Source organism: Cotesia typhae, unplaced genomic scaffold (assembly GCF_013202065.1).
Source record: "Cotesia typhae breed Kobodo isofemale line unplaced genomic scaffold, CoteBio_Ctyphae scaffold_91, whole genome shotgun sequence".
In the NCBI taxonomy this organism is placed as follows: domain Eukaryota; kingdom Metazoa; phylum Arthropoda; class Insecta; order Hymenoptera; family Braconidae; genus Cotesia; species Cotesia typhae.
Genome location: NW_027423781.1, coordinates 772,123 through 793,963, shown reverse-complemented (window position 1 = coordinate 793,963; position 21,841 = coordinate 772,123). Strand labels below are relative to the sequence as shown.

Sequence of the window (21,841 nt, the reverse complement as noted above, 5' to 3'; positions counted from 1 at the left end):
TCTCATACAACAGTGCCATTCTGTTATCTGAAGGTGTCCTAAGATAAATCATCACGTTACTTTATTTTATTTTAACTAAAACTTCTTAAAAAAAGTAATTAAAAAATTAAATTTTACAAAAAAAAAAAAGCTTACTTGTTAATATGACGGTCAGCCATTTTTATCTCTCCAATTAATTTTAACATAATAAAAATAATTTTCATACATATTTAGAGTTAAGTATTTAAAACTTAACACGTGGTTATTAAATTAATTTTTTTTTAATTTATTAATTTGATCGCATGTTCACTCTATGGCTGCCATATTCCAAAAAGAACTATTCTAGCAATTTCATGTCTTATATAGCACTTCGCAAGGAATTTTGGGTAATATAGTTCCCAATTCTGCCGCATGGGCGCGCCAAGAACTGCGAAAAAATTTCAAATCTAATTTTTGCTCAAAAAGAAATTTAAAAATTGACGCTAAAATTTAGTTACTTTAAAACAAACCTCCAGATGGCGCTTGAGTTCTAAGAACAATTAAAAATTGTTCTAAAACAAAGGCGATTTTCTCCGACAATTAATAACAATTAAAAAAAAAATTTTTTTCTCTAATTTAACTAAATAATATTTTGAACTCAAAAATAAAAAAAAAAAAAAATTCTAACCTACAGCCTCCCGAACAATGAAAAAAAATCGTGTTTTATACTTAATAATTTTATTACTACATATTTATTATTAATTTGTTCATTAGCTTACAATTCTAATTAAATCAACATAGTAAAAATTTAAACAATTGAAATTGTTTAAAAATCTCATTGAACTCACAATATTCCAGACTATTTTATAAAAAATATCCAGTAAAATTAATTAATAATTAATAATAATAATAATTAAAAAGACAAAGAAAAAATTATAGTAATTATTTGTTTATTAATCGATAAATAGACAAATAAAAAAAAGTAGACAAAAAAAAGTTATTTTTAATTACGTAAACTAATTTGTTAACTCTTAACCTTATTTTATTATTATTTAAATTTTAGTATCATTAAATATTAATTAATTAATTAAAGAACTAATTAATTAAATGGGGAAGATGATGCATGAAAAATATTCTGTACAAAAGATTGAGGATTCGGTGAAAATAATTTTAGCTCAACTTATTTACGCAATAATAAATCATTTAAATTGTTAATAAACAATTTAAAAAATGTAAATTGTTAATCGGAAATTATTTTTTGATATTTTGTGAATTAAGAATATATAAATTGAATTGTAAAAAAAAAAACAATTTTGTTTACAATTAAAAAAAAATTAATTATTATTATCAGTATTTATTATTATTAATTATTAATTATTAAATATTAATAATAAATTGTGAGGTCATTAGGGCCGGACAAATTTTAACGCATGTATGATGATACATTGGTTTGTTGGTGGTTCTTTTGTTGTTGCGAATCTTGTTGATTGTTATAATTATTTTGCGGCAGTTGTCTGCTTTGTTGATGACGCGATGATTTTATGGAATGATGATTCAATGAATTATGTATTTTGCTGTAAGTTTGAAGACCTGAAAAAAATTTTATTTTTTATTATTTTTTGTGTTTAAATAGAATTTTTAAAGCTCATGCATTTGGGATTTTCAAAAAAACATTGTTTCGCGCCGAAAACAACTAGCGCCAATCGGCCAGTTTTAGAACTATTTTTAGAAAAAAATTTATATTTTAGATAACAGGAACAAAGCTACTAAAAAGGGACTAATTGGACGAATTGAGCTCGGAGGGGGTTCAAAAATTATTTTAGTATTTTTTTGTGAATTTTTGGTGCAATTAAATTAGAAGTTTAAGTTGTTAGAAAATTTATTTGGGGAAAAAAAAATTTCTAACCTCTATTTTACAATTTATAAATTTAACAGTGCAAAAAAAATTTTTTTGTGGTAAAAAAAAAAATGTTTTATACTAAATTTGACAAATGAAAAATTTTATTGAATATTTTTCAAGTGTAAAAAAAATTTCTAAGCAAAAAAAAAATTTTTTTATACATAATTTTACAATTTAAAAATGCAAAAAAAATTTTTTTTTTTGGTAAAAACAATGTTTAATATTAAATTCGACAAATAAAAAATAAAATTGAATAATTTTCAAGTGTAAAAAAATATTTTACAATTTAAACAATAAAATACTTGAAAAAAATTCAATACAAAAAATTTTTAATAAAAAAAAAAATTACTTAAAAATTTTGATTGTATAAATTAAAACAAAAATTAATAAATTTTTTTTTAGTAAATAATTTTTTTTATTAAAATAATTAGTCACATACATCAATAACAACTAATACACACAGTAACGGATGAGTATAAAAAAAACGGCGACACAAAAAGAAGGATAAAGTTATAGTCAGAGAATTAGGGGACACTCACCAGTGGTAAATGAATGATTTAAACAGCATAATTGAGCTCGCGATAAACGGAATCCCCAAATTAATAGGGTTGGTGCCTTTGGTTCTGGCGACCACCACCACCCCTCTGCTTGCCTCCGTAGCCTGAGCCTCCTGAAATTCATTCATTATGCAATTGATTTTATATTGATTATTTTACAAGTAATAAAAACAAAATAAAAAAGAATTATCATTAATCGAACAAAAACAAGAAAAAAAATTTAACTTTTAAAAAAATAATTGTAAATATTATTACAATTACTACAACTATTAATTCTACATCTACGTTCGAAAAAAAAAAATTATTTAAATTACTAATTTATTTTTTAATAAATAATTAAGGATTAAAAACAAAAAATACTCTGCAGATATACACAAAGTGTGAAGTAAATTAATATAAATAAATAATAAAAAAAAAAATAATGATGGATATCTGCTAATTGTTAATTTATTATTAAGTGTAATATTTATTAATTTATTAATTATAAATTATTAAAATAACTACTAAAGAGGCTACAGGCTAAGGTAGTAAGCTGTAGGCTGTGTCCCAAAAAATAACGTTTTTTGTTATTAATTAATAATTATTATTTAGATTTTTTTTTAACCTATTTTATTATATTTATTTAAATTAATTTTTTAAATGAAAAAAAAATTAATGAAAATAAATTTTTTTTTTTTTTTTAAGCCAGGGAGAAGCAATGTGTAAGTGAAAAAAATTTTTTGTGAGAGGAATTTATCAGGAAATGTTTAATTAAAATAAACCACGTGGTAAGTGTCAATGTGGTATTTTTTAATTTAGGATTAGTAAGCTTAAAAAAATTCTGGTTTTTTTTTTTTTTTTTTTTTTTTTTTTTTTTATAAATATATATATAGAAGTAGTTTTCAGAATTTTTTAAAGAGTGTACAAGCAAAAATTTCGAGACGAATTTTTTTCATTTAAAATCGAGGATTCAGGTTTGAAAAATGTGAAGAAAAAAAATTAAATCAAAACAAAAATAACTAAAAGATTAAGGAACGCTAATGCGTACCTTTACCGCGTGCACCACCGCGACCACCATTGTAGCCACCGTCGTAACTACCGCCATAGCCATAGCCGTCTGCATATGTTATTCAATGACATGGAACACACGGTATTAACAAATACAATTTACAGTAATAATAAATAATGAATTACAATTGACATTATCATCATTATATAAAAAAAAAAAATTTATTACAATTAAAAAAATATCGTGTTTTTATATTTAATGTATAACTTAAAAAGAGAAAAAAAAAATCGAAAAAAAATTTTTTTTTGGAAAAAAAAAAAATTCATAACTTTCTGGAATTTATAAAAAAAAACCGTGTTTTTATATTTATTGTACAATTTAATTTTTTTTGACGAAAAAACAATAATTTTGAACCAAAGACCAAAAAATAAAAAACAAATGAAAGTGTTAGTATGAAAAAAACAGAAAAAATAGTTAAATAAGAATAAAAATTAAAAATAAAATTGTTAAAAATAAATTTGAACATTGTAATATATTAAAATAATTATAATTAAAAAAAATCTTATTATTATTATTAATTAAAAGTTAATAATAATAAATAAGATAACTACCAAGAGAACGATATGTCAAAGATAAAAAACAGATATTTTGTTTCCCATAATAAAAAGATATAATTTAAATTTCTAATAATTTTATTTTTAATTTTTCATCACTCAATGAGAATTCAAAGTATTTCAATGAAATAAAATTCGAATTACGAAAACAATAAAAGTATTAAATCTTTGAATTACCGTATCCGGTGTAGTCGTAACCACCGTAGCCGCCATATCCACCGCCATAATAGTCATAACTACCATAGCCATCGTATCCACCACCGTAACCTCCTTGTCCGTAACCACCGCCGTATCCACCGGCTCCGTAACCACCTTGGCTCCATCCTTGGCCACCGAAACCACGGCCTCGGCCCCCACGACCACCACGTGCCGCTCCGCGGCCGGCTGCGGCTCCACCGCGCATGCCTCCCATGCCGTCGGGTTTTGGGGTTGCTTTTTTGACATCGACCTATTATAAAAATTTTTTTTAATCAAATAAATGCGCTATCTTTGGGTAAAAAATTTACAATTTTAGTCACAAGTGACCAAGTTACCTCTTTGCCGTTGATGGTCTGTTTAGGTGTCTTCAAAAGTTCGTTGACAACTTGCTCAGACTCGAAAGTTATAAAACAGAATCCTTTGCGCTGGCTCTTTGTTTTGTCGAAGGGCATCTCGACTTCGACGATCTGTTAATTTAAATTTATCAATTTATTAATTTATTTTAAATTAAAAAATTGAAGAGGTTAATTATGAGAAGACTTACTTTGCCAAATTTATCGAAGAAACTCTTGATATCATCGTCAGACAACTCCGTCGACAAACCACCGACGAAGATTTTACCATGACGCGCTTTCGCTTTTTTGGGATCTACTTTTTTGTTGTTTATCACGTGATCTCCGGCTGCCATAATCTGGAAATTTATTTTTGTAATTAGTATCTTTTATCAGAATAGGTTTTTAATTTATTTCACAAGTTTTTTTTTTGCATCAGTAGCCTAATTGTCGTCAATAATACTCAGTAGCAGAACTGACTTTTAAGATCATCATGTTAATTTTTTTTATTACATATAAAATTTTTAGTAATTTTTAACCATTAAAAAAAAATTATTGCTTCATTAAAAAAAAATTAATTAATTAATTAATTTAATTATTATCGCTTAGAATAGTGAATTTTTTTATAAAAATTAATTTTTAAATTTAATTGATGCTTAAAACTAAAACATTAATTTTTTATGCATACGACATTGATTCTCAATATTTAAAAAATTTTTTTCAACTAATTAATTCTCAAAATCAAAAAATTAATTTTTTTTATAAATTACACTGACTCAAAATTAAAACAATTTTTTTTTTAGATTGTTTTGTCTTGTAAAATCAAAGCATTAATTTTTTGTAATATTTAAATAATAGTAATAATACCTTATCCAATGATTCAGCTTTAGAGAAAACAATAAAAGCAAATCCTCGCGATCTTCCGGTGTTAGGGTCTGTTTTAACATTGATACTTTCAATGTCACCATAGCTACCAAAGTGATCTCTTAATTCCTCTGCAAAATAAAAAAAAAAATTAATAAATAAATAAATAATTAATTGAGATAAAAAATACTTGAAAAAAAAAAAAAAAAAAAAAAAAAAAAATTGAATCAGAATAGTACTTTAATAATCTCATTAAAACAGTGCCAAACTGCCTTCTGAAGGTGTCCTAAGATTTACTCATCATATTCAATTTTTTTAAAATTTAATTTAACATTAAAAAATAATTATTTATTAAAAATTAAACTTACTGTCATTGGTTTCCCAACTGAGCCCACCAACAAAAAGTTTCCTGTAAAATAAATAAATAAATAAATTAAAAAAAAAAAAAAAAAAAAAAAATTAATTGAATTTTGACTCAATTGGAGCAAAAGGATTTTTTTAAAATAAAATAAATATTTACCTGTCATTAAGAGACTCCTGGTTACCATCACTGCCAGATCTGTAAAAAGGAAAAGAATAAATTAGTTTAAAAAATTCTCAATAAACAAATAAAATAATAAAAAATTAATAACTAATATTAATAATTAAAAAAAAAAAAAAAAAAAAAAAAACGATTTAAATTTTAAGAATACAAAATTCTATAATTTGGACTTTGATTAACGATTTGACGCAGCGTACAAGAATTTTTATAGCAACTCAAAAATTACAATGTAAAATTCAGTAACAATGTTAAATAAATTATATCAAGTATTATTAATGATTAAAAATAAATCCATTTGCAAAACTGACTCGAATCCCCTGGAAACATCTAGAACTGCTGTTAAAAAGTACACCAAAAAATAATAATAATAAAAATAGTTAATTTCACATTTTACAGTTTAACATTAAGGAATGAATTTTATTTTATTTAATTCTTCATCGAAATGTTATTATTGTATATATTTCCGACTCTGTATTTAACAATTCTATTTATTTATTTATTAATATATAATAAATAATTGCTGTCATACCCAAGTATAAGGTAGCTCGGTGGTTCCTGGAAAGAAATAATGATTAGACTAACAAGTCAAACTAATCCGCGACTTTACTGGACAAATTTATTATTATTTATTAAATTATTTATTTATAATACAAAACTCTAGTTCAATTAAAAAAATAAAATAAAAATCCAGATGCCTTAGAGCTGCGCCTAAAAATTTATATCAAAATATATTTTTTTTTCTTTTCAAGTTTTAAGTGTTCTAGGCCTTAAATACTAAAATTGTTTGGTACAAGTTAGGGTAAGTGTGGGGATTACTGTGGTAGTATTTTTAAATTTAAAAAATTTTTTAGAGTGGTGTTAATATTTATAATGTAAGACAAAAATTATTTTGATAATTAAATTGCAGTAGTTTGACATATTTTTAATAAAAAATATTTATTAGAATTTTTTAGACTAAAAATATCTTTAAAAAATAATTTTTTTTAATTAAAAAAAATTAGCAACTTTGCTCTGCAATTTCTTAAATATTGACGTTATTCAAGATATAAGCTCATCCCGATGTTATACTCATCAAGATCTTTCATTTGAATACCCACATGCATTTTTCATATATTTTTCATATATACATATATATATATAATATAAAATATATATATATATATATATATATATATATATATATATATATATATATATATATATATATATATATATATATATATATATATATATAAAATATATGAAAAATTGATGTGGGTACTCAAATGAAAGGTCTCGATGAGTGTAATGTCGGGATGAGCTTATATTTTAAAAAATGATAATAGTTCACAAGATACTAGGTCATTTCTTAATTATGTATTAAAAAAAAAAAATTTTTTTTTAATAAATTTAAAAATTTGACAAACTTGATCAATTTTTCAAAAATTGTCTCCATTTTAAAAAAAAAAAAAAAAAAAAAAAAAAATGTCCACAGTAATTCCGACATTCACTAAAAATTACAAATTTAAAAAAACTTTACATTAAATAAATGAATTATTACATGGCACAGCTTATTTTGTAACAAAATATTTTATAAAAATAATAATAATAATAATACTAAGAGTAATAATAATAATAATAATAATAATAATAATAATAATAATAATTATACGCAACAACAATTCTCGACTATTGGAATGTATGTATATATGTATAACTTCGATTGACTGATTAACAATTTAGCAAAGTAGATCTCGAATTGACTATAACTCGGGCATGAAGAGATAATAAAGTGAATATTTATTAAATTCGTGATTGAAATAGATTTTCGAATAAATAGATTCGTTTGCAATAAATCGTCATAGGGCTGGTGATAAATACCGTAGGCACCAGTTATGATACTCCAGAGTATTGTCAAATTGATTGATAGTATCCACCACGTAGTAGCAGATGAGATCACACATCCAAATTTCAACATCATCACCATCACCACCACCATCATCATCATCATCATCATCATCAATTTCATCATCCAATCATCTCATCCAATTATTTTTGTATCTGGATCTGTTTTCTGGATCTGTTTGCTCTTAACCTGCAGATCAAGCCACATAAACGTTCGGTTAATTGCACTCCTGTCTGCTGTGTGTTGTAATGTGGATTAATGTTTTTAGATTCGAAACCTAGACGTAGTTCGTATGGACCATTTATCATTAAATCATTCAATTCAATTCTCTTTACATTGATATTTTACATTTAGACCCAATTTGTGCTAACAAACTTTCCAAAATTTTTTTTAGAGACTCTACTGCGTGATCCAGCAGGAAAATTATTTTTGTTGGTATATATCTGGTTCAATACTTTTACTTTTAGCAACTACTCTGACATTTATATTAATTTATTTTATTTTATTTATTTATTTATAATATTTATTATTTATTTTATTTATCCAGTGCTTGAAGACCTGAAGACGACTTTTTATTTGAAGACTTTGAAATGGATTTTATTACTCTTGTCATTATCATCTCACTCTACTCATGAGTTTAGTTTTTAATTACTTTCAGTTAAAATATTATTTTACTCATTTGTAAATAGTCAATCGATTTACCATAGCTGCAATACAAAATTTAACAAACAAAACAAAAATTTTTTTCGGCTGGTCAGTTTTTAATTATAATTTGTTCATTTATTGCTACAACTTTTTTTTTTTTTGGCAACGCGAGGGATTTATTTGATTAATTATATATTTTATATTGTTGTGATTAGGCTGAAAAAATTTTTTTTATAAAATCAATCATTAGTTTAGTTTTATTTTATTACTAACTTAAGTAAGCACATGCAAGTTTTTATATTTTAGTTCATTTACTGGCAAGGTTTTTATTTTAGGGGGAAAAATTTTTGAAAAATATTTTTTAATACTACCTTTGATTAATTTTTTTTTTTTTTTTTTTTTTTTGGAGTTATTTCTGATAGAAAATTACATTTTTTTTTTTTTTTTTAAATAAAAATAGAAAATTTAGAAAAAATTTTTATGGAGTTGTTTATAATAATTTTTTTTTTTTTTGGGACCTGACAATTTTTTTCTTGAAAATTGTCAGATTTTGATTTTTATAATTATTTTTTATTGAAAATAATTTTATTGAGAAATTAATTAAATAAAAAATTATTAATAAGTGTCAAATTTTTTTTTTTACTTAAAAAAAATGAAATTTGTATTAAAAATTTTTTTATTAAAAAAAAACAATAAACTAATTTAATTTTAATAAAATAAATCACAAAAATGCCGTCGGCCATTTTGTGAAAAAATGAGCGTCATTCCGACCGGCGTCGGCGTACACGCGACAATTAAGCACAAAAAAAAAAAAAAAAAAAAAAACATTAACAAATTAAAATTATCACTAAAAAATACACAAACGCGTCTCAAATAAATATAGAAAAAAAAATAACATTAAAACAAACTCCATAATAATAAAACCAAAAATTCGGATGGAAGTGGATTAAATGAATGAACAAAATGTTATTTAATCCGCGCCATTTTGAAAAAATAAAAGTAAGGAGGAGGAATGATAAAAAATCCAAGATTAAATAAAATAGAGTGAATCAAAGAGAATAATAATAAATAAACATTAAAAAAAAAAAGTTTAATAAATAATAACAATAATAAAAAACAATTTACTTGTCATCCTGTGAATCCTGGCCGTTCTCATTGGCATCACCGGCATCACCGCCATTTCCAGTCTCGTTTTGCGGGGCATCACCGTTTTGATCATAACTTTGATCAGTAATATCTTCGGTAAAATCTTTGTTATCTTGATCAGCCATTATTTTAATATTTAATCAATAAATATTAAAATATATATGTTTATTATAAATAATTAAATTAATTTATAATAATAAATTAATTTAAAATAACCTAGCACTGAGTTACTATTTTTTGGAGAAATAAAACTACTGTACACGAGAAGAATTACTAACGCGTCTGACCTGGGCGACAAGCTGAGGGAGAAGAATGACACGACAATTGTCGATTGAAAATGCGGCTGCGTTACTAAGCATTCTGGGTAATTTTTAGTGACGCCGGTTCTTACAGCCAATCAAAATCCAGATACCAGGTGCGCTTAAGAAAAAGTGTTCCTTCATGTTCCTCAAATGACGCCGTTGCTTTTTCTCCGGATTTTCCACGTCACTGAAACACAATTTGTCCTGCTAAAGGTAAGAATTATTTTAATTAATTTTTTTCTTGCTATTTTAAGGAATTTTGTGGGTTTGTTTTTTAGATTTTAAGTCTGGTTGATTTTTTTTTGGGCTCGGGATAAATTTACGGACCTGGAGAAGATCAATAAGCTTGGTGAGCGCGTTTTAATATAGACGGCGCTGTTTGAAATTGTGCGGGAAAAGTTGCGCATGCGCTTGAGGTTATTTGTTTTAGACCGCGAAATTTAAATTAATATTTTTTTTTTTTTTTAATAGTTTGGTTTACTTTTCGAACTAAAAAATTTTATTTTAGATCAAAAAAATATGTTTTTTTAATAATTAATCTAGAATTTTGAGTTTTTTTTTTTTATTAATACCCAGATTACAGTTTATTTATTTACATTTATTTAAAAACTTAAAAAATAATAGTTAAATTTTAATTATTAATACTTTATGGTTAATTAATTTATATATTGCTAGTATTAATGAATATAATTATATTAAGATTAATATTTTGTCTAATATTTCGATCATCGGCCAAACTTATCAACAATAGTTTGGAAAATGATCAAGATATAATTTTAAAAATTAACTGTTATTTTTCTATCAGAGTGTGAGCAAGATTCATTCCAAGGAATTGATGATTTTATGTTTTAATTAATATAAAAAAGCCATTTTAAGATATAAGTCGCGGATTAAAGCGACCCATGTAGAGTATTAATCCAGTGGGGTTATGTCTGACGAAGTACAAGAACGGCCTGTCGAGCTTTAACCTCGGCTTTTCGTTGTCAACTTGACGAGTGAAGCGCGCTATCCGTTCTGCCTCGCTTTCGTAGTAAGTATCAGTTTTTTCTTGACCAGTCGTTAAATTTTCTTCGGTGATTTCTTCAAACCGCGCATTTCTTTGCGAGCTAGCCGGGTAGACTTCTTCGTGGTGCTTGCCTGCTAAGAAGTTTTCATCCCCGCAAGTGCTGAATAAATTCATCTAAAAAAAAAAAAAAAAAAAAAAAAAAAAAAAATATCTAAATTAAATTTTGGTAAGTATTTTTTATCATAATTTTTTCTATTTCTATAAATTAATTATAAAAAATTAAAATTTTAGTGTAAAAAAAGAAACAACTTATGATTTTAAATTGTTAAAATACTTTGATATGAATTTAGTTCTTAAATTTTCTGTAAGATGGCGTTGCGCACCGGATAAAGTACTACGTCACTGCCGCGCGGGAATTTAAATTCAAAAAGGTAATTTTCAAATAAAAATTTGCCTAGACAAATCTAAAAATTAATTTTTTATCATAACCTCAAAACACTGAAATAAAATAATATAGAACTTTTTTTATTCGAGAGAAACCAACTCACCTGAAAAATATCAGCGAGATGTAAATCCTTGCCAACATCATTGATTCCCCTCAAATTAGCATGTTTCTCAAAAATATCCTCCAAACCCATGTTCTTCAAGGCAGCAGTCGAATTAATAATACTCTTGTGACTGAACTTGGGAACCTGAAGCTCCAACCCAGGCCTTGGAATAATGACCTTGAGCAACTTATTCCAAGCGCCATCATGCAGAGCACCATTAACAATTCTAGCTTCAAGTTTCTCCAAGTTATCTCCAGTAGCTAACCCTCCTTGGGACCCAGGAATCACAAATATCACGGAAACCATTTTATCAAGCCCTCCAAGAGCAATTGCCGTGGCATCTAGACTAGTTTCATACCCAGCAAGAACGCCAGCCTTCCAAAGCGTAGCAGGAACAGGCACCAGCTTCCGCAGCTTAATAGTGGGCGCCACTGCAAAGTACAGTTCTCCGTCACGACCTTCAGATGTCGCGTTTCCAGAGCTGCAATCCGTCTGGAAGACATTAGCAGAAACAGCAGCCAAAGGTGACCTAAGCGGGACCAAATTGTTGTCCTTGACAAACTCCCTGATACGTCCACCGGTCTGCTTCCTGATTAGCAAATTAGTCCTGCGCTTGACCGCGTTGCTGACAAAGGAGAAGTTCACCTCCGCAACGATCCCATCGTAGAACTTCTGGGCCTGTTCCTTGTAGAAGGTCATCAGCTTGTTGACCTTGAGCTTGTCAGCGAACAGCTCTCTGACAAAGACAGCATTGGCGATTCCCTGATTCCGCCTGGAGGCTACGGAGTCGGTGACATTCTGGAAGATCAGGTGAGGATTGAAGGTCGTGATGTCATCCAGCTTCAGGACGTCGTTCATCTGGTTGGAAGTGGGGCCTCTAGCTCCCAGGAAGATCATCGCAAGCAGGCTGGTCATCCCGAAGGGCGAAACTGCAAGAGATCTTGACTTGCTGAGCCCCTGGTTCACCGCCGACCACAAGTTGAAGGCCAGGTCATTGCACAGGTTTGAAAAGTACAAAACATCTGGTTCCAGGTTCAGGACACTCGAATCTAAACCAGGCGTAGTCTTTGAATGATCCAGCGGAATGTGCTGGGAAGGTGGATCTGGTGACCTTGGAGGTTCTGGCTTTCCAGGAATGCTCGGCTGCATAACACTGGGTCTCTTCCCTGTGGATAGAGCCTCAGTCCTGGCAGGTTCTCTAGGCTTGGGACTCGTCTGGGGAATCAGCGTCCACCTTTCCAATTCCTTCTCTGTCGCACTAGTTACAGTCTTCTCCAAGCTGGTCTCTTTCTTCTGGTCCTTCCGGACTTGCGGCTCTGGTGTTTTGGACTCTGGATCAGCTTCTATAACCTTTTCTGTAACCAACTCTACTTTAGGCGCTGCAGTCTCTGTTGGAGCTTGGGATGAGCTTTCCAGCTTAAGGACACTGACCATCGGAAGCTGGTCAAACTGGATCATCTCCATCGACATCTCGGTCTCCTGAGGCTCTGTGAACCCAGCGATCAGTCCGCTGGCGAGCCCGTTAGCAGACACTTCTGTGGTTGGAAGCGCCAGCGGTTCTACTTCTACAGTCGTCGACTGCACTGGAGAAGACTCTAGAATTTCATGGACCTTGTTCAGAGGATCTGTTAGCTTTATTCGCACCATTGTTGATTCTGTCACAGAAATATTTGCAGGAATCTTCGGCTCTTGTTTTGTCTCGGTGATATTTATTCTTAAAATTGGCTTTTCTGTAATGTCTAAGTAAGTTTCTGTTGACGATACTGGTTTTGATTCCGATGTTGCAATTGATATAATTTTTTCTGGTTCTGATTTTGGAGTCGTTTCTTCTGATAATTTATTTTCTGGAGTTACAGTGGTTAGTTCTTCTGATAAAGTTGTTGCTTTAGGTTCTAAAGTTTCAATTTTTGAATCTATTGCTTCAATTTGTAATGTTGAAGATTCAATTTTTGTTAAAGCTTCAATTTTTAACGTTGAAGGTTCAATTTTTGACGTTGAAACTTCAATTTTAGACGTCGAAGTTTCAATTTTTGAAGCTGGTTCAGTGTTTGATTCAAAATCATCACTAATTTCAGCTTTTTCTGTTGTAGTTACACTTTTAATCACCGGAGTAGTGATTTCCAAGCCTTCAGCATCAATTAAACCATCTCCAGATCCAGCTTCAGAAACCTTGGACTTTTCGTCCATCATCATCGAAGGAAGAACATCAGAGACCTGGTTGATCATGCTAGTAATCGAATCAGTAAGTTCTGTCGGCAGCGCTTCTGTCTGACTTTTCTGGGGAGTTTCTTCGCTGGCTGGCGTTGCAGCTGTTGAAGACACTTCATTGCTCAGGTGAGGTTTTTCCGTTGTAGTAGAACTACTAAAAGGCTCACTTGTAGTAATTTTCAGGGTAGTCAAAACTGGAGCTTCAGTGGAAGTTTTAGTGGGTTCTTTAACTTGTTCCTTAAAAGGAACTTCTGGAGGAATTTCCTGGTGGATCTTGACTTCTTGCCCGGAAACCTTGACGGAAGTGGAATGGGTCTCGGAGACGATGCTCAAGGTATCATTTTTAATTTCTTCAGGCGGTTGTTTGGCTCCAACGGGAATTGTTTTATGTTCCGAAGGTAAATTTTGATTATCTTTATTAAATTTGTCGGCAGGAATGGTGTTGAGGATCTGGAAGACTGGCTTCTCTTCTGGAGTCTCATACTGGTGGACCGGCTCCTCGATGGTGATCACCGGGACCTGGATCATTGGTTTTTCCGAGTCTTCAGTCATTTCAGAGTCTTCGAAGAATTGAATCGGCTCGGAGTCGGAATCGCCAGAGAGAATTGAAGGTAAGATGCTGCTCCATTCAGAATTTGCGTGCCCAGGAATTGTTGGCATGGCTGTCATCTCCTGCGAAGGCTTATTTAATTCTCCTTCCAGGACTTTTTGGACATTTTGGACGACATCGGAAATCTAAAAGCATAATTTTGGGTTTTAGATTTTAGATTTTAGATTTTATTTTTTTTAATCGTTATTTTTACCTTTGTTCCAGTTGACGCGGTTATCTTCTGCGGCTCGGAAATAGCTACTGGTAATTGACCGCCTCCGGCGGCTATCAGACTTTGGATCTCCTTCTCAGTCATCCGCTTCAGCACCACCTGCCCGTTGCTGTCGAATGTATAGAAGGATATTTTATCAGGCCGTAGAAGGTCTACTGGTGATGTCGGCAGCCTTGAAACTGGTAAGATTGCTTTTCCGTCTTTTTTTTCTTCACCTGGCGTCATCGATATTTCGGTTCTGGAAGAAATTTGTTTATTTATTTTAAGGAAATCCACGCAAAGTAGTTAAATTTTTAAAACTTTCTCAAAGAATGTATTACGGAGATATTTTATATTTTTTTTAAAAAATTACAAGGAACTTCCGTGGAAGAGAATTACCAAAAAAATAACCACTCCCGTAAATACCAAAAATATTACCTGTTACCAATGAGTGAGTCATCCTCCTCAGGAACCGGAAGGGCGTGCGTCCATTGACAGAAGATCGCCGAAGCGAGAATCACCCAGACTTTTTTGTCCATGTCTGAACTGAAACCTTTAGAAGCGCAACCAGAAATGAGGAATGAATGAAAAACTGGCAGGTAGTATTACAATATTATCCATATAATAACAGTACAGGTGTTTAATAATTCACCTACGGCATGTTCTAAATTCAGTTGTGATTGTCAGGACACTGGCTGAATTTAAATGCCTGGGAAGAGTAACCACGTACGACCAAGTAATCTCTTTAAGTCTTAGGTCTCACATTATTTTTTTTTCTTTTTATTTTATTGTCTATATTATTAATAGAATAAGAAAAAGTACTCGTTTGAGTACCCACATCAATTTTTCATATATTTTATATATTTATATATATATATATATATATATATATATATATATATATATATATATATATATATATATATATATATATATATATTTATATATGAGAAATATATAAAAAATCCATGTGGGTACTCAAATGAAAGCTCTTTATGAGTGTAACATCGGGATGAGCTTATATCTTTAAAAAGGTCATTATTTAATAAATTTTATTTATTTATAATTCACAAGTCTGGCAGTCACATAGTGGCTGCAAAGTTGCTATAGTATTCTAATAAAAAAAAATTTTTTTTTTTCAGGTCACCGATGTTAATTTGTAATGCATGTATCGCACATATAAAATGTGATGTGTGATGAAGAAATGGACAAGTCTACTGACCCAGAGACTTCAAAGTCAACGAACTCGTTTTTCGTTTGAGGAACCAGTTAGCCAACTACAACCGGTTTTTTAGGCAGTCCTTCTAATATAAGGTATGTCTGTAGGCATTATTCATTGAATTACTCCTGATATATCTCTAGGGCTTATAATTCTTACGTCACCGTCTGGAGCCTTCCGTCTTTTGGGTCTTTTTTTATATCATCTTCTTTTTTTAGATTTTATTTAAATCTGAGAATTTTTTTGCGGCAGTCTTTTATACAGTTATTTATTTATACCTTCCTTGACAAATTTGCTACCGTTAGGTCGTTAATTTTATTTATTTTTTCACGGAAGAAATTACTCGGGTCAATACAGATTTTTTTTATGCCACTAAAATTATTTAGTTTTATTTTTAACTTGCCGCTAAGAAAATTGAAAATTTTCAAAAATTGGGAAGCTTTGGGTGATTTTCAACGAGCTGTAACTCCGAGTAAAATTATTGTACAGCAAAAATTAAAAAAGCAAATTGCAGCTCCAAGTGTCTAGTTTTCAGATATGACCATAAAAATTTTTTATCATGTTCGGGTCTGAAGAAATCCTAAGAAAATCACAAAAAAAAAATTTTCCAAATTTTTTTCTCGTCTTAAAAAAATTCTACGGGCTTAAAATAATTTTTTTCCATTGTTTCGCTGTAAAGCTTTTGTAGAAAATTTAATGCCCTTCAATTTGACGTAATTAAAAAGCCTGTACGATGATTTGCCGCGGAGTTATCGTCAGTCAAAGCAAAAAAAGTACTTTTTCAATTTGACAATCAATAACTCTGGAAATAATGATCATATAGAAAATCGAAGGACGGTTTTGAAAACTACAGGATTTTCTCTATGAGATACTGTGAATAGCTTTTGTTAAAAAAAATTTTTTTGAATTGAAAATTTTAACTGAACAAACGACAAAAATTGGCGAAATTAAGGATATTTGGATAACTTGGTATAACTTTGGGTAAAATGGATGAACAAAGGATATCGTCGGTAATTTTTCAACCTCCAAGTGTCCCCTAAAATCCCTGAAAAATTCAAAGCGCTGCGATTTTTTTTTCATAGTGCCCCGACGAAGCTTCAAATTCTTTGTTTTTTCAAAAATCACCATCATAAGCAATTTTTCGATTTTTATTCATTTCTTCAATGAAAAAAATTTTTTTTCTTAAAAATCTTTATTTTTCCAATCAAAGAGATTAATTTACAAGAAATTTGAAAAAAAAAAATTTTAATTTTGGCCAAAATTCCACTTTTAAAAAAGACACTGAAAATTTTGAAGAAATAAGACAAATTACATAAAAATAACCGTAAGCATATTTAATAATAGTGAACAATAGTATAATTTAAAAAATTGAGCTCTAGGGTAATCAGGCTCGAATTTGGATAATGAGACTGCCCGCGGAAGGAATATTATTGACTGAAGCTAGTATGAGCCTTAACTCTGGACCGTTTTCAATACCGTTAAGCGAATTCATTCACTTGTTTAAACTTACAAGAGTGTAACATGTGGTAAAAATCTCCAGGACATTAAGCTAGTTGAAGCTAAATAAAATAAAATAAAAATAAAGTGAATACAGGTATATTATATTTACATATATCTCCAAGATTATATTATATTATTTTGCTGTGCTATCCAAGATGAGATGAGAGGAAATGAATGATGAGGAAAATTGTAAAAAAATAGTTAATTTTTCTACGCGCTCATACATGGTCATGTCCGTTTAGTTTTATGTTTTTATACTTGATTGCGTTTTACAGTTCGTTGACATTGACATCAACATTGACATATAATGTAATAGAATAGAATAAATTGTGTTAGATTTTTTATTTTAGATTTTATTTTTATGTTATGTCATTGAAGTAATAGTAATATAATAGAGAAGATAACTTTTGGTTTATGGTTATTCGTTTCGGTGGAATGACTTTTTATTTTTTTTAGGATTTTTTTTTAATAAGTTAGAATTATTTTTAGAATTTAAGATAGATTAAAATTTTAATTTAAATCATTTAAAATGATGAAATTTAGTTTTTAATTTTTTTTTTAATTTTTATAATAATAATAATAACAATAATAATAATAATAACAATAATAATAATAATAATAATAATAATAATAATAATAATAATAATAATAATAATAATAATAATAATAATAATAATAAAATTTTTAGAATTAATTAAACGATTTGAATTGAAATTGATCCGTAAGCAATTAAATGTAACTATACAAATTTATTATTATTATTTAGGGTATATAGAAACTTTCAATTTCAATCCTCAAAGGACATCTATCATTACATTGATGATAAATATTGCCGACAGTAATTTAAACGTTGAGTAAAAGTAATTAAATTATGCAATTAAGTAAGTAAAAAAATTATGCATTGATTTTTAGCGTCAATGTAGTGATGAAATTTCTAGTTCTTGTAAGAAGACATTTTTGAATGAAATTTTAAGGCAATATTTTAAATTAATACGAAATTAAAAATAAATAATATAACGTCTTTCAATGATGGAATAATTTTTAGAGTCAATGTAATTTTTAGAATTATGAATTGCTTAAAGATTACATTGATTTTTAGCGTCAATGGAAAAAAATAATATTTTTGTACAAATGCAATTTTTTATTGAAATTTTAATGTGATGTTACTAATTATTGCATTGACTAAAAATTACATTGATTATGAGCGCAAATGAAGTAAATTATTGTCATTAATAATATTATACGAAACAATTAAAAAAACTTACGAATATTTAAATCTTGCAGCCCAAAAAATCACGGAACCATCGCCTGATATTTATTTATAATTAAATATATGTATATTTATATATAAATTACAGAGGTTTAAGTAGTAGTCTAGTAAGATGAACGATCTTGCAGTTGACCTTGCCACCAGACCAAGGGTAGTGACCCCGTTGTTAGACTCGATCCTTCGCCTTTTTACTCTTTCTTCTTTACTTCACTTTAGATTTTTATTTAAATTTTTTTTTTACATATACTCACATAAATATACTAAATTTTCCACTATCAGTACTTATTAATTAATTCAATAGAAATAATTATAATTAATAAATTATAAGTAATTAATTGTAGACATCACAAAAATTTTTTTTTTAATTTGTTTAAAAATATTTTTTAGATTTAAATATAATTAATTTAATTTATTATTATTTTTTTTTTAATTTAAGGACAATGAGAGCAGCAGCCGTCACGAACCCCGGATAAGTGTGGACTGGTCGCGGGTACCCTTGGCTTTAACTTTAACACAGGGAATAAAATCCGGGGGAACGGTCGAGAACGATGAGAGGGAGAGAAACCGGTGTAAGAAAGTACTTGATAAAGACTCGGTAAGATATTTTATTAAAAAATTTAACTTTTTTTTTTTTTTTTATTAAGAATGTTTTTATAAAAAAATTTTTTTTTTTTATTTTATAAATTACAAAATTTTTTTCTATTTCTTCTTTTAATTTTTTGTTTTTATAATTAATTTTTTTTTTTTTATTATTTAAGTAATTAATTAAAAAAAAATTTTTTTTTTAATTTCTTCTTTTATTAAATTTTAATAAAAATTTTTTTTAATTGTAAAAAAATTTTTTTTTACAAATTTATATATATAAATATATAAATAAATAAATATATAAGTATATATTATATTTATATAAATATTTAAATAAAAAATCAGTGTTCCAAGAAATTCTCAGGGCAATAAGAGAAGAAAATTCCAGTTACTGTCACGCTCGGTTGAACTGGCATGAAATTCCATATTATGTACCTTCTTCATTCATAATATAAAAAATTTGTGTATATATGTGTGTATATATATATATATATATATATATATATATATATATATATATATATATATGAATAAGGTAAATTGAATGAATAAATGATGAGGTATAACAGTAGTCATAACTAATAACGCATGTGTTTTAGTTATTTTTAACAATCAGATAATTTCAATAATTTCTTTAGTTAACAGTAAAATATATTTATAAATGTGCTAGGTATAATAGATATTGAGTCATTTTTTAAATTTAAATTTCAATAAGGTAATACTTTACTTACATGTTCATTATCTACAAGTTTTGAGAGTGAATAATTATTTGGGTGTTATTATGTGAAGAATATAAGATTAGACGAAATTGAAGGTGAAAGAAATTTTAGAAATTTCAAAGTAAAAAAATTTACTATTATAGAAAATTATAGAAAAATTTTTACATTGATTTTGAACGTCAATATAGTCAAAAAATTTATTTTAATTAAAAATTTTTAATTCGGCTATTTTTGAGGCATTTTTATTAAAATAAAGATAATGATCATTATTATCATTGAAAAAAAATTAGTAATAATAATAATAATAATAATAAAAATTATTGAACAATTTTACAAGATCATGAAATTTAAAGTACTAGTTAATTTAAAAAATAACTTAATAGCCGTTTGAACGTAACGGTGATTAAATATTTTAAGTATAGCAATAAAAAATAATAATTTTAATGAGTGTAGGGCATTAGTTACTAGTTATTAGTGACTAGTGTATTTATTAAGATCCTATAATAATAATTTATTGAAGATAAAGAGGATTTTATACTCGCCAGCAATAACCACTTTGTATATATGTAGATATACGAATAAGTAAGTATAAAGACACCTTGCAATTCTCTTCTCCTTTATACTTCTTACTTCTTACTTACACTTGCATTACATTACCTGCATTGCTTCCCGGCTGTCCTGAGAAAAGCTATTTATAAAGTAATTACCGTTGGGCAGGTCGGGTTTTACGTGTCCATTTTAATCAAAAAAATATCTCAAATAATAACACTTAAAAATTCACTTTTTTTTTCCTGTCAATTTTTTGTTTTCTTCTTTATGATGAATTTTTATTATTCAATTATATTATGAATAAAATATATATTCAAATGTATGAGAAGATCATTGACTGACGATAATTTGTATTGACAATTGACTCTTTAATTGACGCGTAGGATTTTCAATAAAATTGTTTTGCTATTACGTACATTTTTATTTTTATTATTATTATTATTATTTTGTATTGTTTCAGCTTAGAGAACAACATATTTTATTTTCAAGTAAATCGAGCAGATAGATCCTGAGATATTGACAAAAAATTATTCTGCATTGATTTTGAGAGTCAATGTAGTCAAAAAATTATATTTGAAGATAATTACACTTTTCATCAGGATTTAAATGTGAGTAATAATAAATAATATCATATATAATTAAAATATCGACTAAAAGCAAAAATTGCATTGATTTTGAGTGTCAATGCATCCAAAAAATTATTTTGAAGATTTTACTAGGAATTTTGAGGTGACCTAAATTATTAATATTTCAAAAATTGACTAAAAAATAATTATGCATTGATTTTGAGCGTCAGTGCAGTCAAAAAAATTATTTATCTTCTAATTAGTTACTATTATAATTTCTGCGACAAAAAAAAATTTTTTTTTCTTAATTAACAATATTTATTACCCGATAACAGTTTAATCAGCTAAAAAAATAAACCAGCGCGTGTTTTACAAACAAAAATGCGATTATGAAACCAAATCTTCAATAATCATGATGTTAAATCAGATCAAGTTCAACAACACATTACAAAGCAATAAATGAACTTAATAATAATAATAATAATAATAATAATAATAATAATAATAATAATAATAATAGAAATTATAATTGTGAAAAGCAGTTCCCGTTTGATAATAACAAACACTAAAACGGGATTGAACTAATGAAACGTTTGTTAATTTAATATGCCGGTCATTCCTCATTACTCATTAATTATCCAAGTGACATAGACACGGGTAGAGTTAATAGTTAGTATGTAAGCCCAGTTAGCTTGTAGATTGTTGATGTTTGTCTGCTAACACATTTGCATGCTAACAATCAGCTCACGCGTGTGTAATTTTACCCTTTACAACAGTCTGCCACTTATATGTCATGTACAATTAATTATGCATTTACTTTGATTTTTTTTATTTTATTTATAGAGCACGGGTGGTTTATCTCTAGATTCATAATTAAGAAAATTATTTATTCTATTAACAATATAGATTTCTATATAGGGAAAAAAAAAAAAAAAAAAAAA

The 21,841-nt window shown here is 27.8% G+C and overlaps 2 protein-coding genes and 1 long non-coding RNA gene across 7 annotated transcripts; 1 reads left to right on the top strand and 2 right to left on the bottom strand.

Annotated features, from left to right (window-relative positions):
* Window positions 1–1,296: 1,296 nt before the first annotated feature.
* Window positions 1,297–9,936, bottom strand: Sqd (RNA-binding protein squid). 4 transcript variants are annotated; one of them, XR_012480934.1, is made up of 10 exons: window positions 9,608–9,936; window positions 5,932–5,970; window positions 5,780–5,820; window positions 5,415–5,542; window positions 4,760–4,906; window positions 4,551–4,682; window positions 4,195–4,465; window positions 3,443–3,511; window positions 2,398–2,528; window positions 1,408–1,548 (listed from the first exon to the last, which is right to left on the bottom strand). XR_012480934.1 is itself a non-coding variant. In XM_074258520.1 (9 exons), exons 1-9 carry the CDS (start codon window positions 9,751–9,753, stop codon window positions 1,382–1,384), a joined length of 1,140 nt encoding a protein of 379 aa, XP_074114621.1. In that variant the 5' UTR covers window positions 9,754–9,936; the 3' UTR covers window positions 1,297–1,381. The 4 variants fall into 4 exon arrangements, 2 of the variants coding, with proteins under 2 accessions (XP_074114621.1, XP_074114622.1); XM_074258520.1 differs by lacking the exon at window positions 2,398–2,528 and having other exon boundaries at window positions 1,297–1,548; XR_012480935.1 differs by lacking the exon at window positions 3,443–3,511 and having other exon boundaries at window positions 9,608–9,934.
* Window positions 9,937–10,481: 545 nt separating this feature from the next.
* On the bottom strand, window positions 10,482–18,847 carry LOC141537496 (uncharacterized). Of its 2 annotated transcripts, XM_074258513.1 has the most exons (5): window positions 18,477–18,847; window positions 14,931–15,045; window positions 14,496–14,751; window positions 11,485–14,427; window positions 10,482–11,110 (listed from the first exon to the last, which is right to left on the bottom strand). In XM_074258513.1, the coding sequence occupies exons 2-5, from the start codon at window positions 15,029–15,031 to the stop codon at window positions 10,802–10,804; spliced, it is 3,609 nt and encodes a 1,202-aa protein (XP_074114614.1). In that variant the 5' UTR covers window positions 15,032–15,045; window positions 18,477–18,847; the 3' UTR covers window positions 10,482–10,801. The 2 variants fall into 2 exon arrangements, with proteins under 2 accessions (XP_074114614.1, XP_074114615.1); XM_074258514.1 differs by lacking the exon at window positions 18,477–18,847 and having other exon boundaries at window positions 14,931–15,076.
* Window positions 14,658–21,744, top strand: LOC141537506 (uncharacterized). The gene is made up of 5 exons (XR_012480937.1): window positions 14,658–14,695; window positions 14,781–15,091; window positions 15,635–15,806; window positions 18,918–19,076; window positions 20,795–21,744. It is a non-coding gene; the product is annotated as an uncharacterized LOC141537506 (long non-coding RNA).
* The last annotated feature ends 97 nt before the right edge of the window (window positions 21,745–21,841 follow it).

What these genes read in the sequence shown, in the direction of transcription:
- Sqd (XM_074258520.1), bottom strand. Translation starts at nt 9,753, where the DNA reads ATGGCTGATCAAGATAACAAAGATTTTACCGAAGATATTACTGATCAA. An exon ending in CAGGATTCACAGGATGACAA is followed by an intron (nt 5,971 to 9,607) that starts GTAAATTGTTTT and finishes TCCTTTTTACAG; the next exon opens with ATCTGGCAGTGATGGTAACC. An exon ending in CGGTGGTGCACGCGGTAAAG is followed by an intron (nt 1,549 to 3,442) that starts GTACGCATTAGC and finishes AATTTTTTTCAG; the next exon opens with GTCTTCAAACTTACAGCAAA.
- LOC141537496 (XM_074258513.1), bottom strand. Translation starts at nt 15,031, where the DNA reads ATGGACAAAAAAGTCTGGGTGATTCTCGCTTCGGCGATCTTCTGTCAA. An exon ending in GACTCACTCATTGGTAACAG is followed by an intron (nt 14,752 to 14,930) that starts GTAATATTTTTG and finishes AATTTCTTCCAG; the next exon opens with AACCGAAATATCGATGACGC. An exon ending in ATCTCGCTGATATTTTTCAG is followed by an intron (nt 11,111 to 11,484) that starts GTGAGTTGGTTT and finishes TTTTTTTTTTAG; the next exon opens with ATGAATTTATTCAGCACTTG.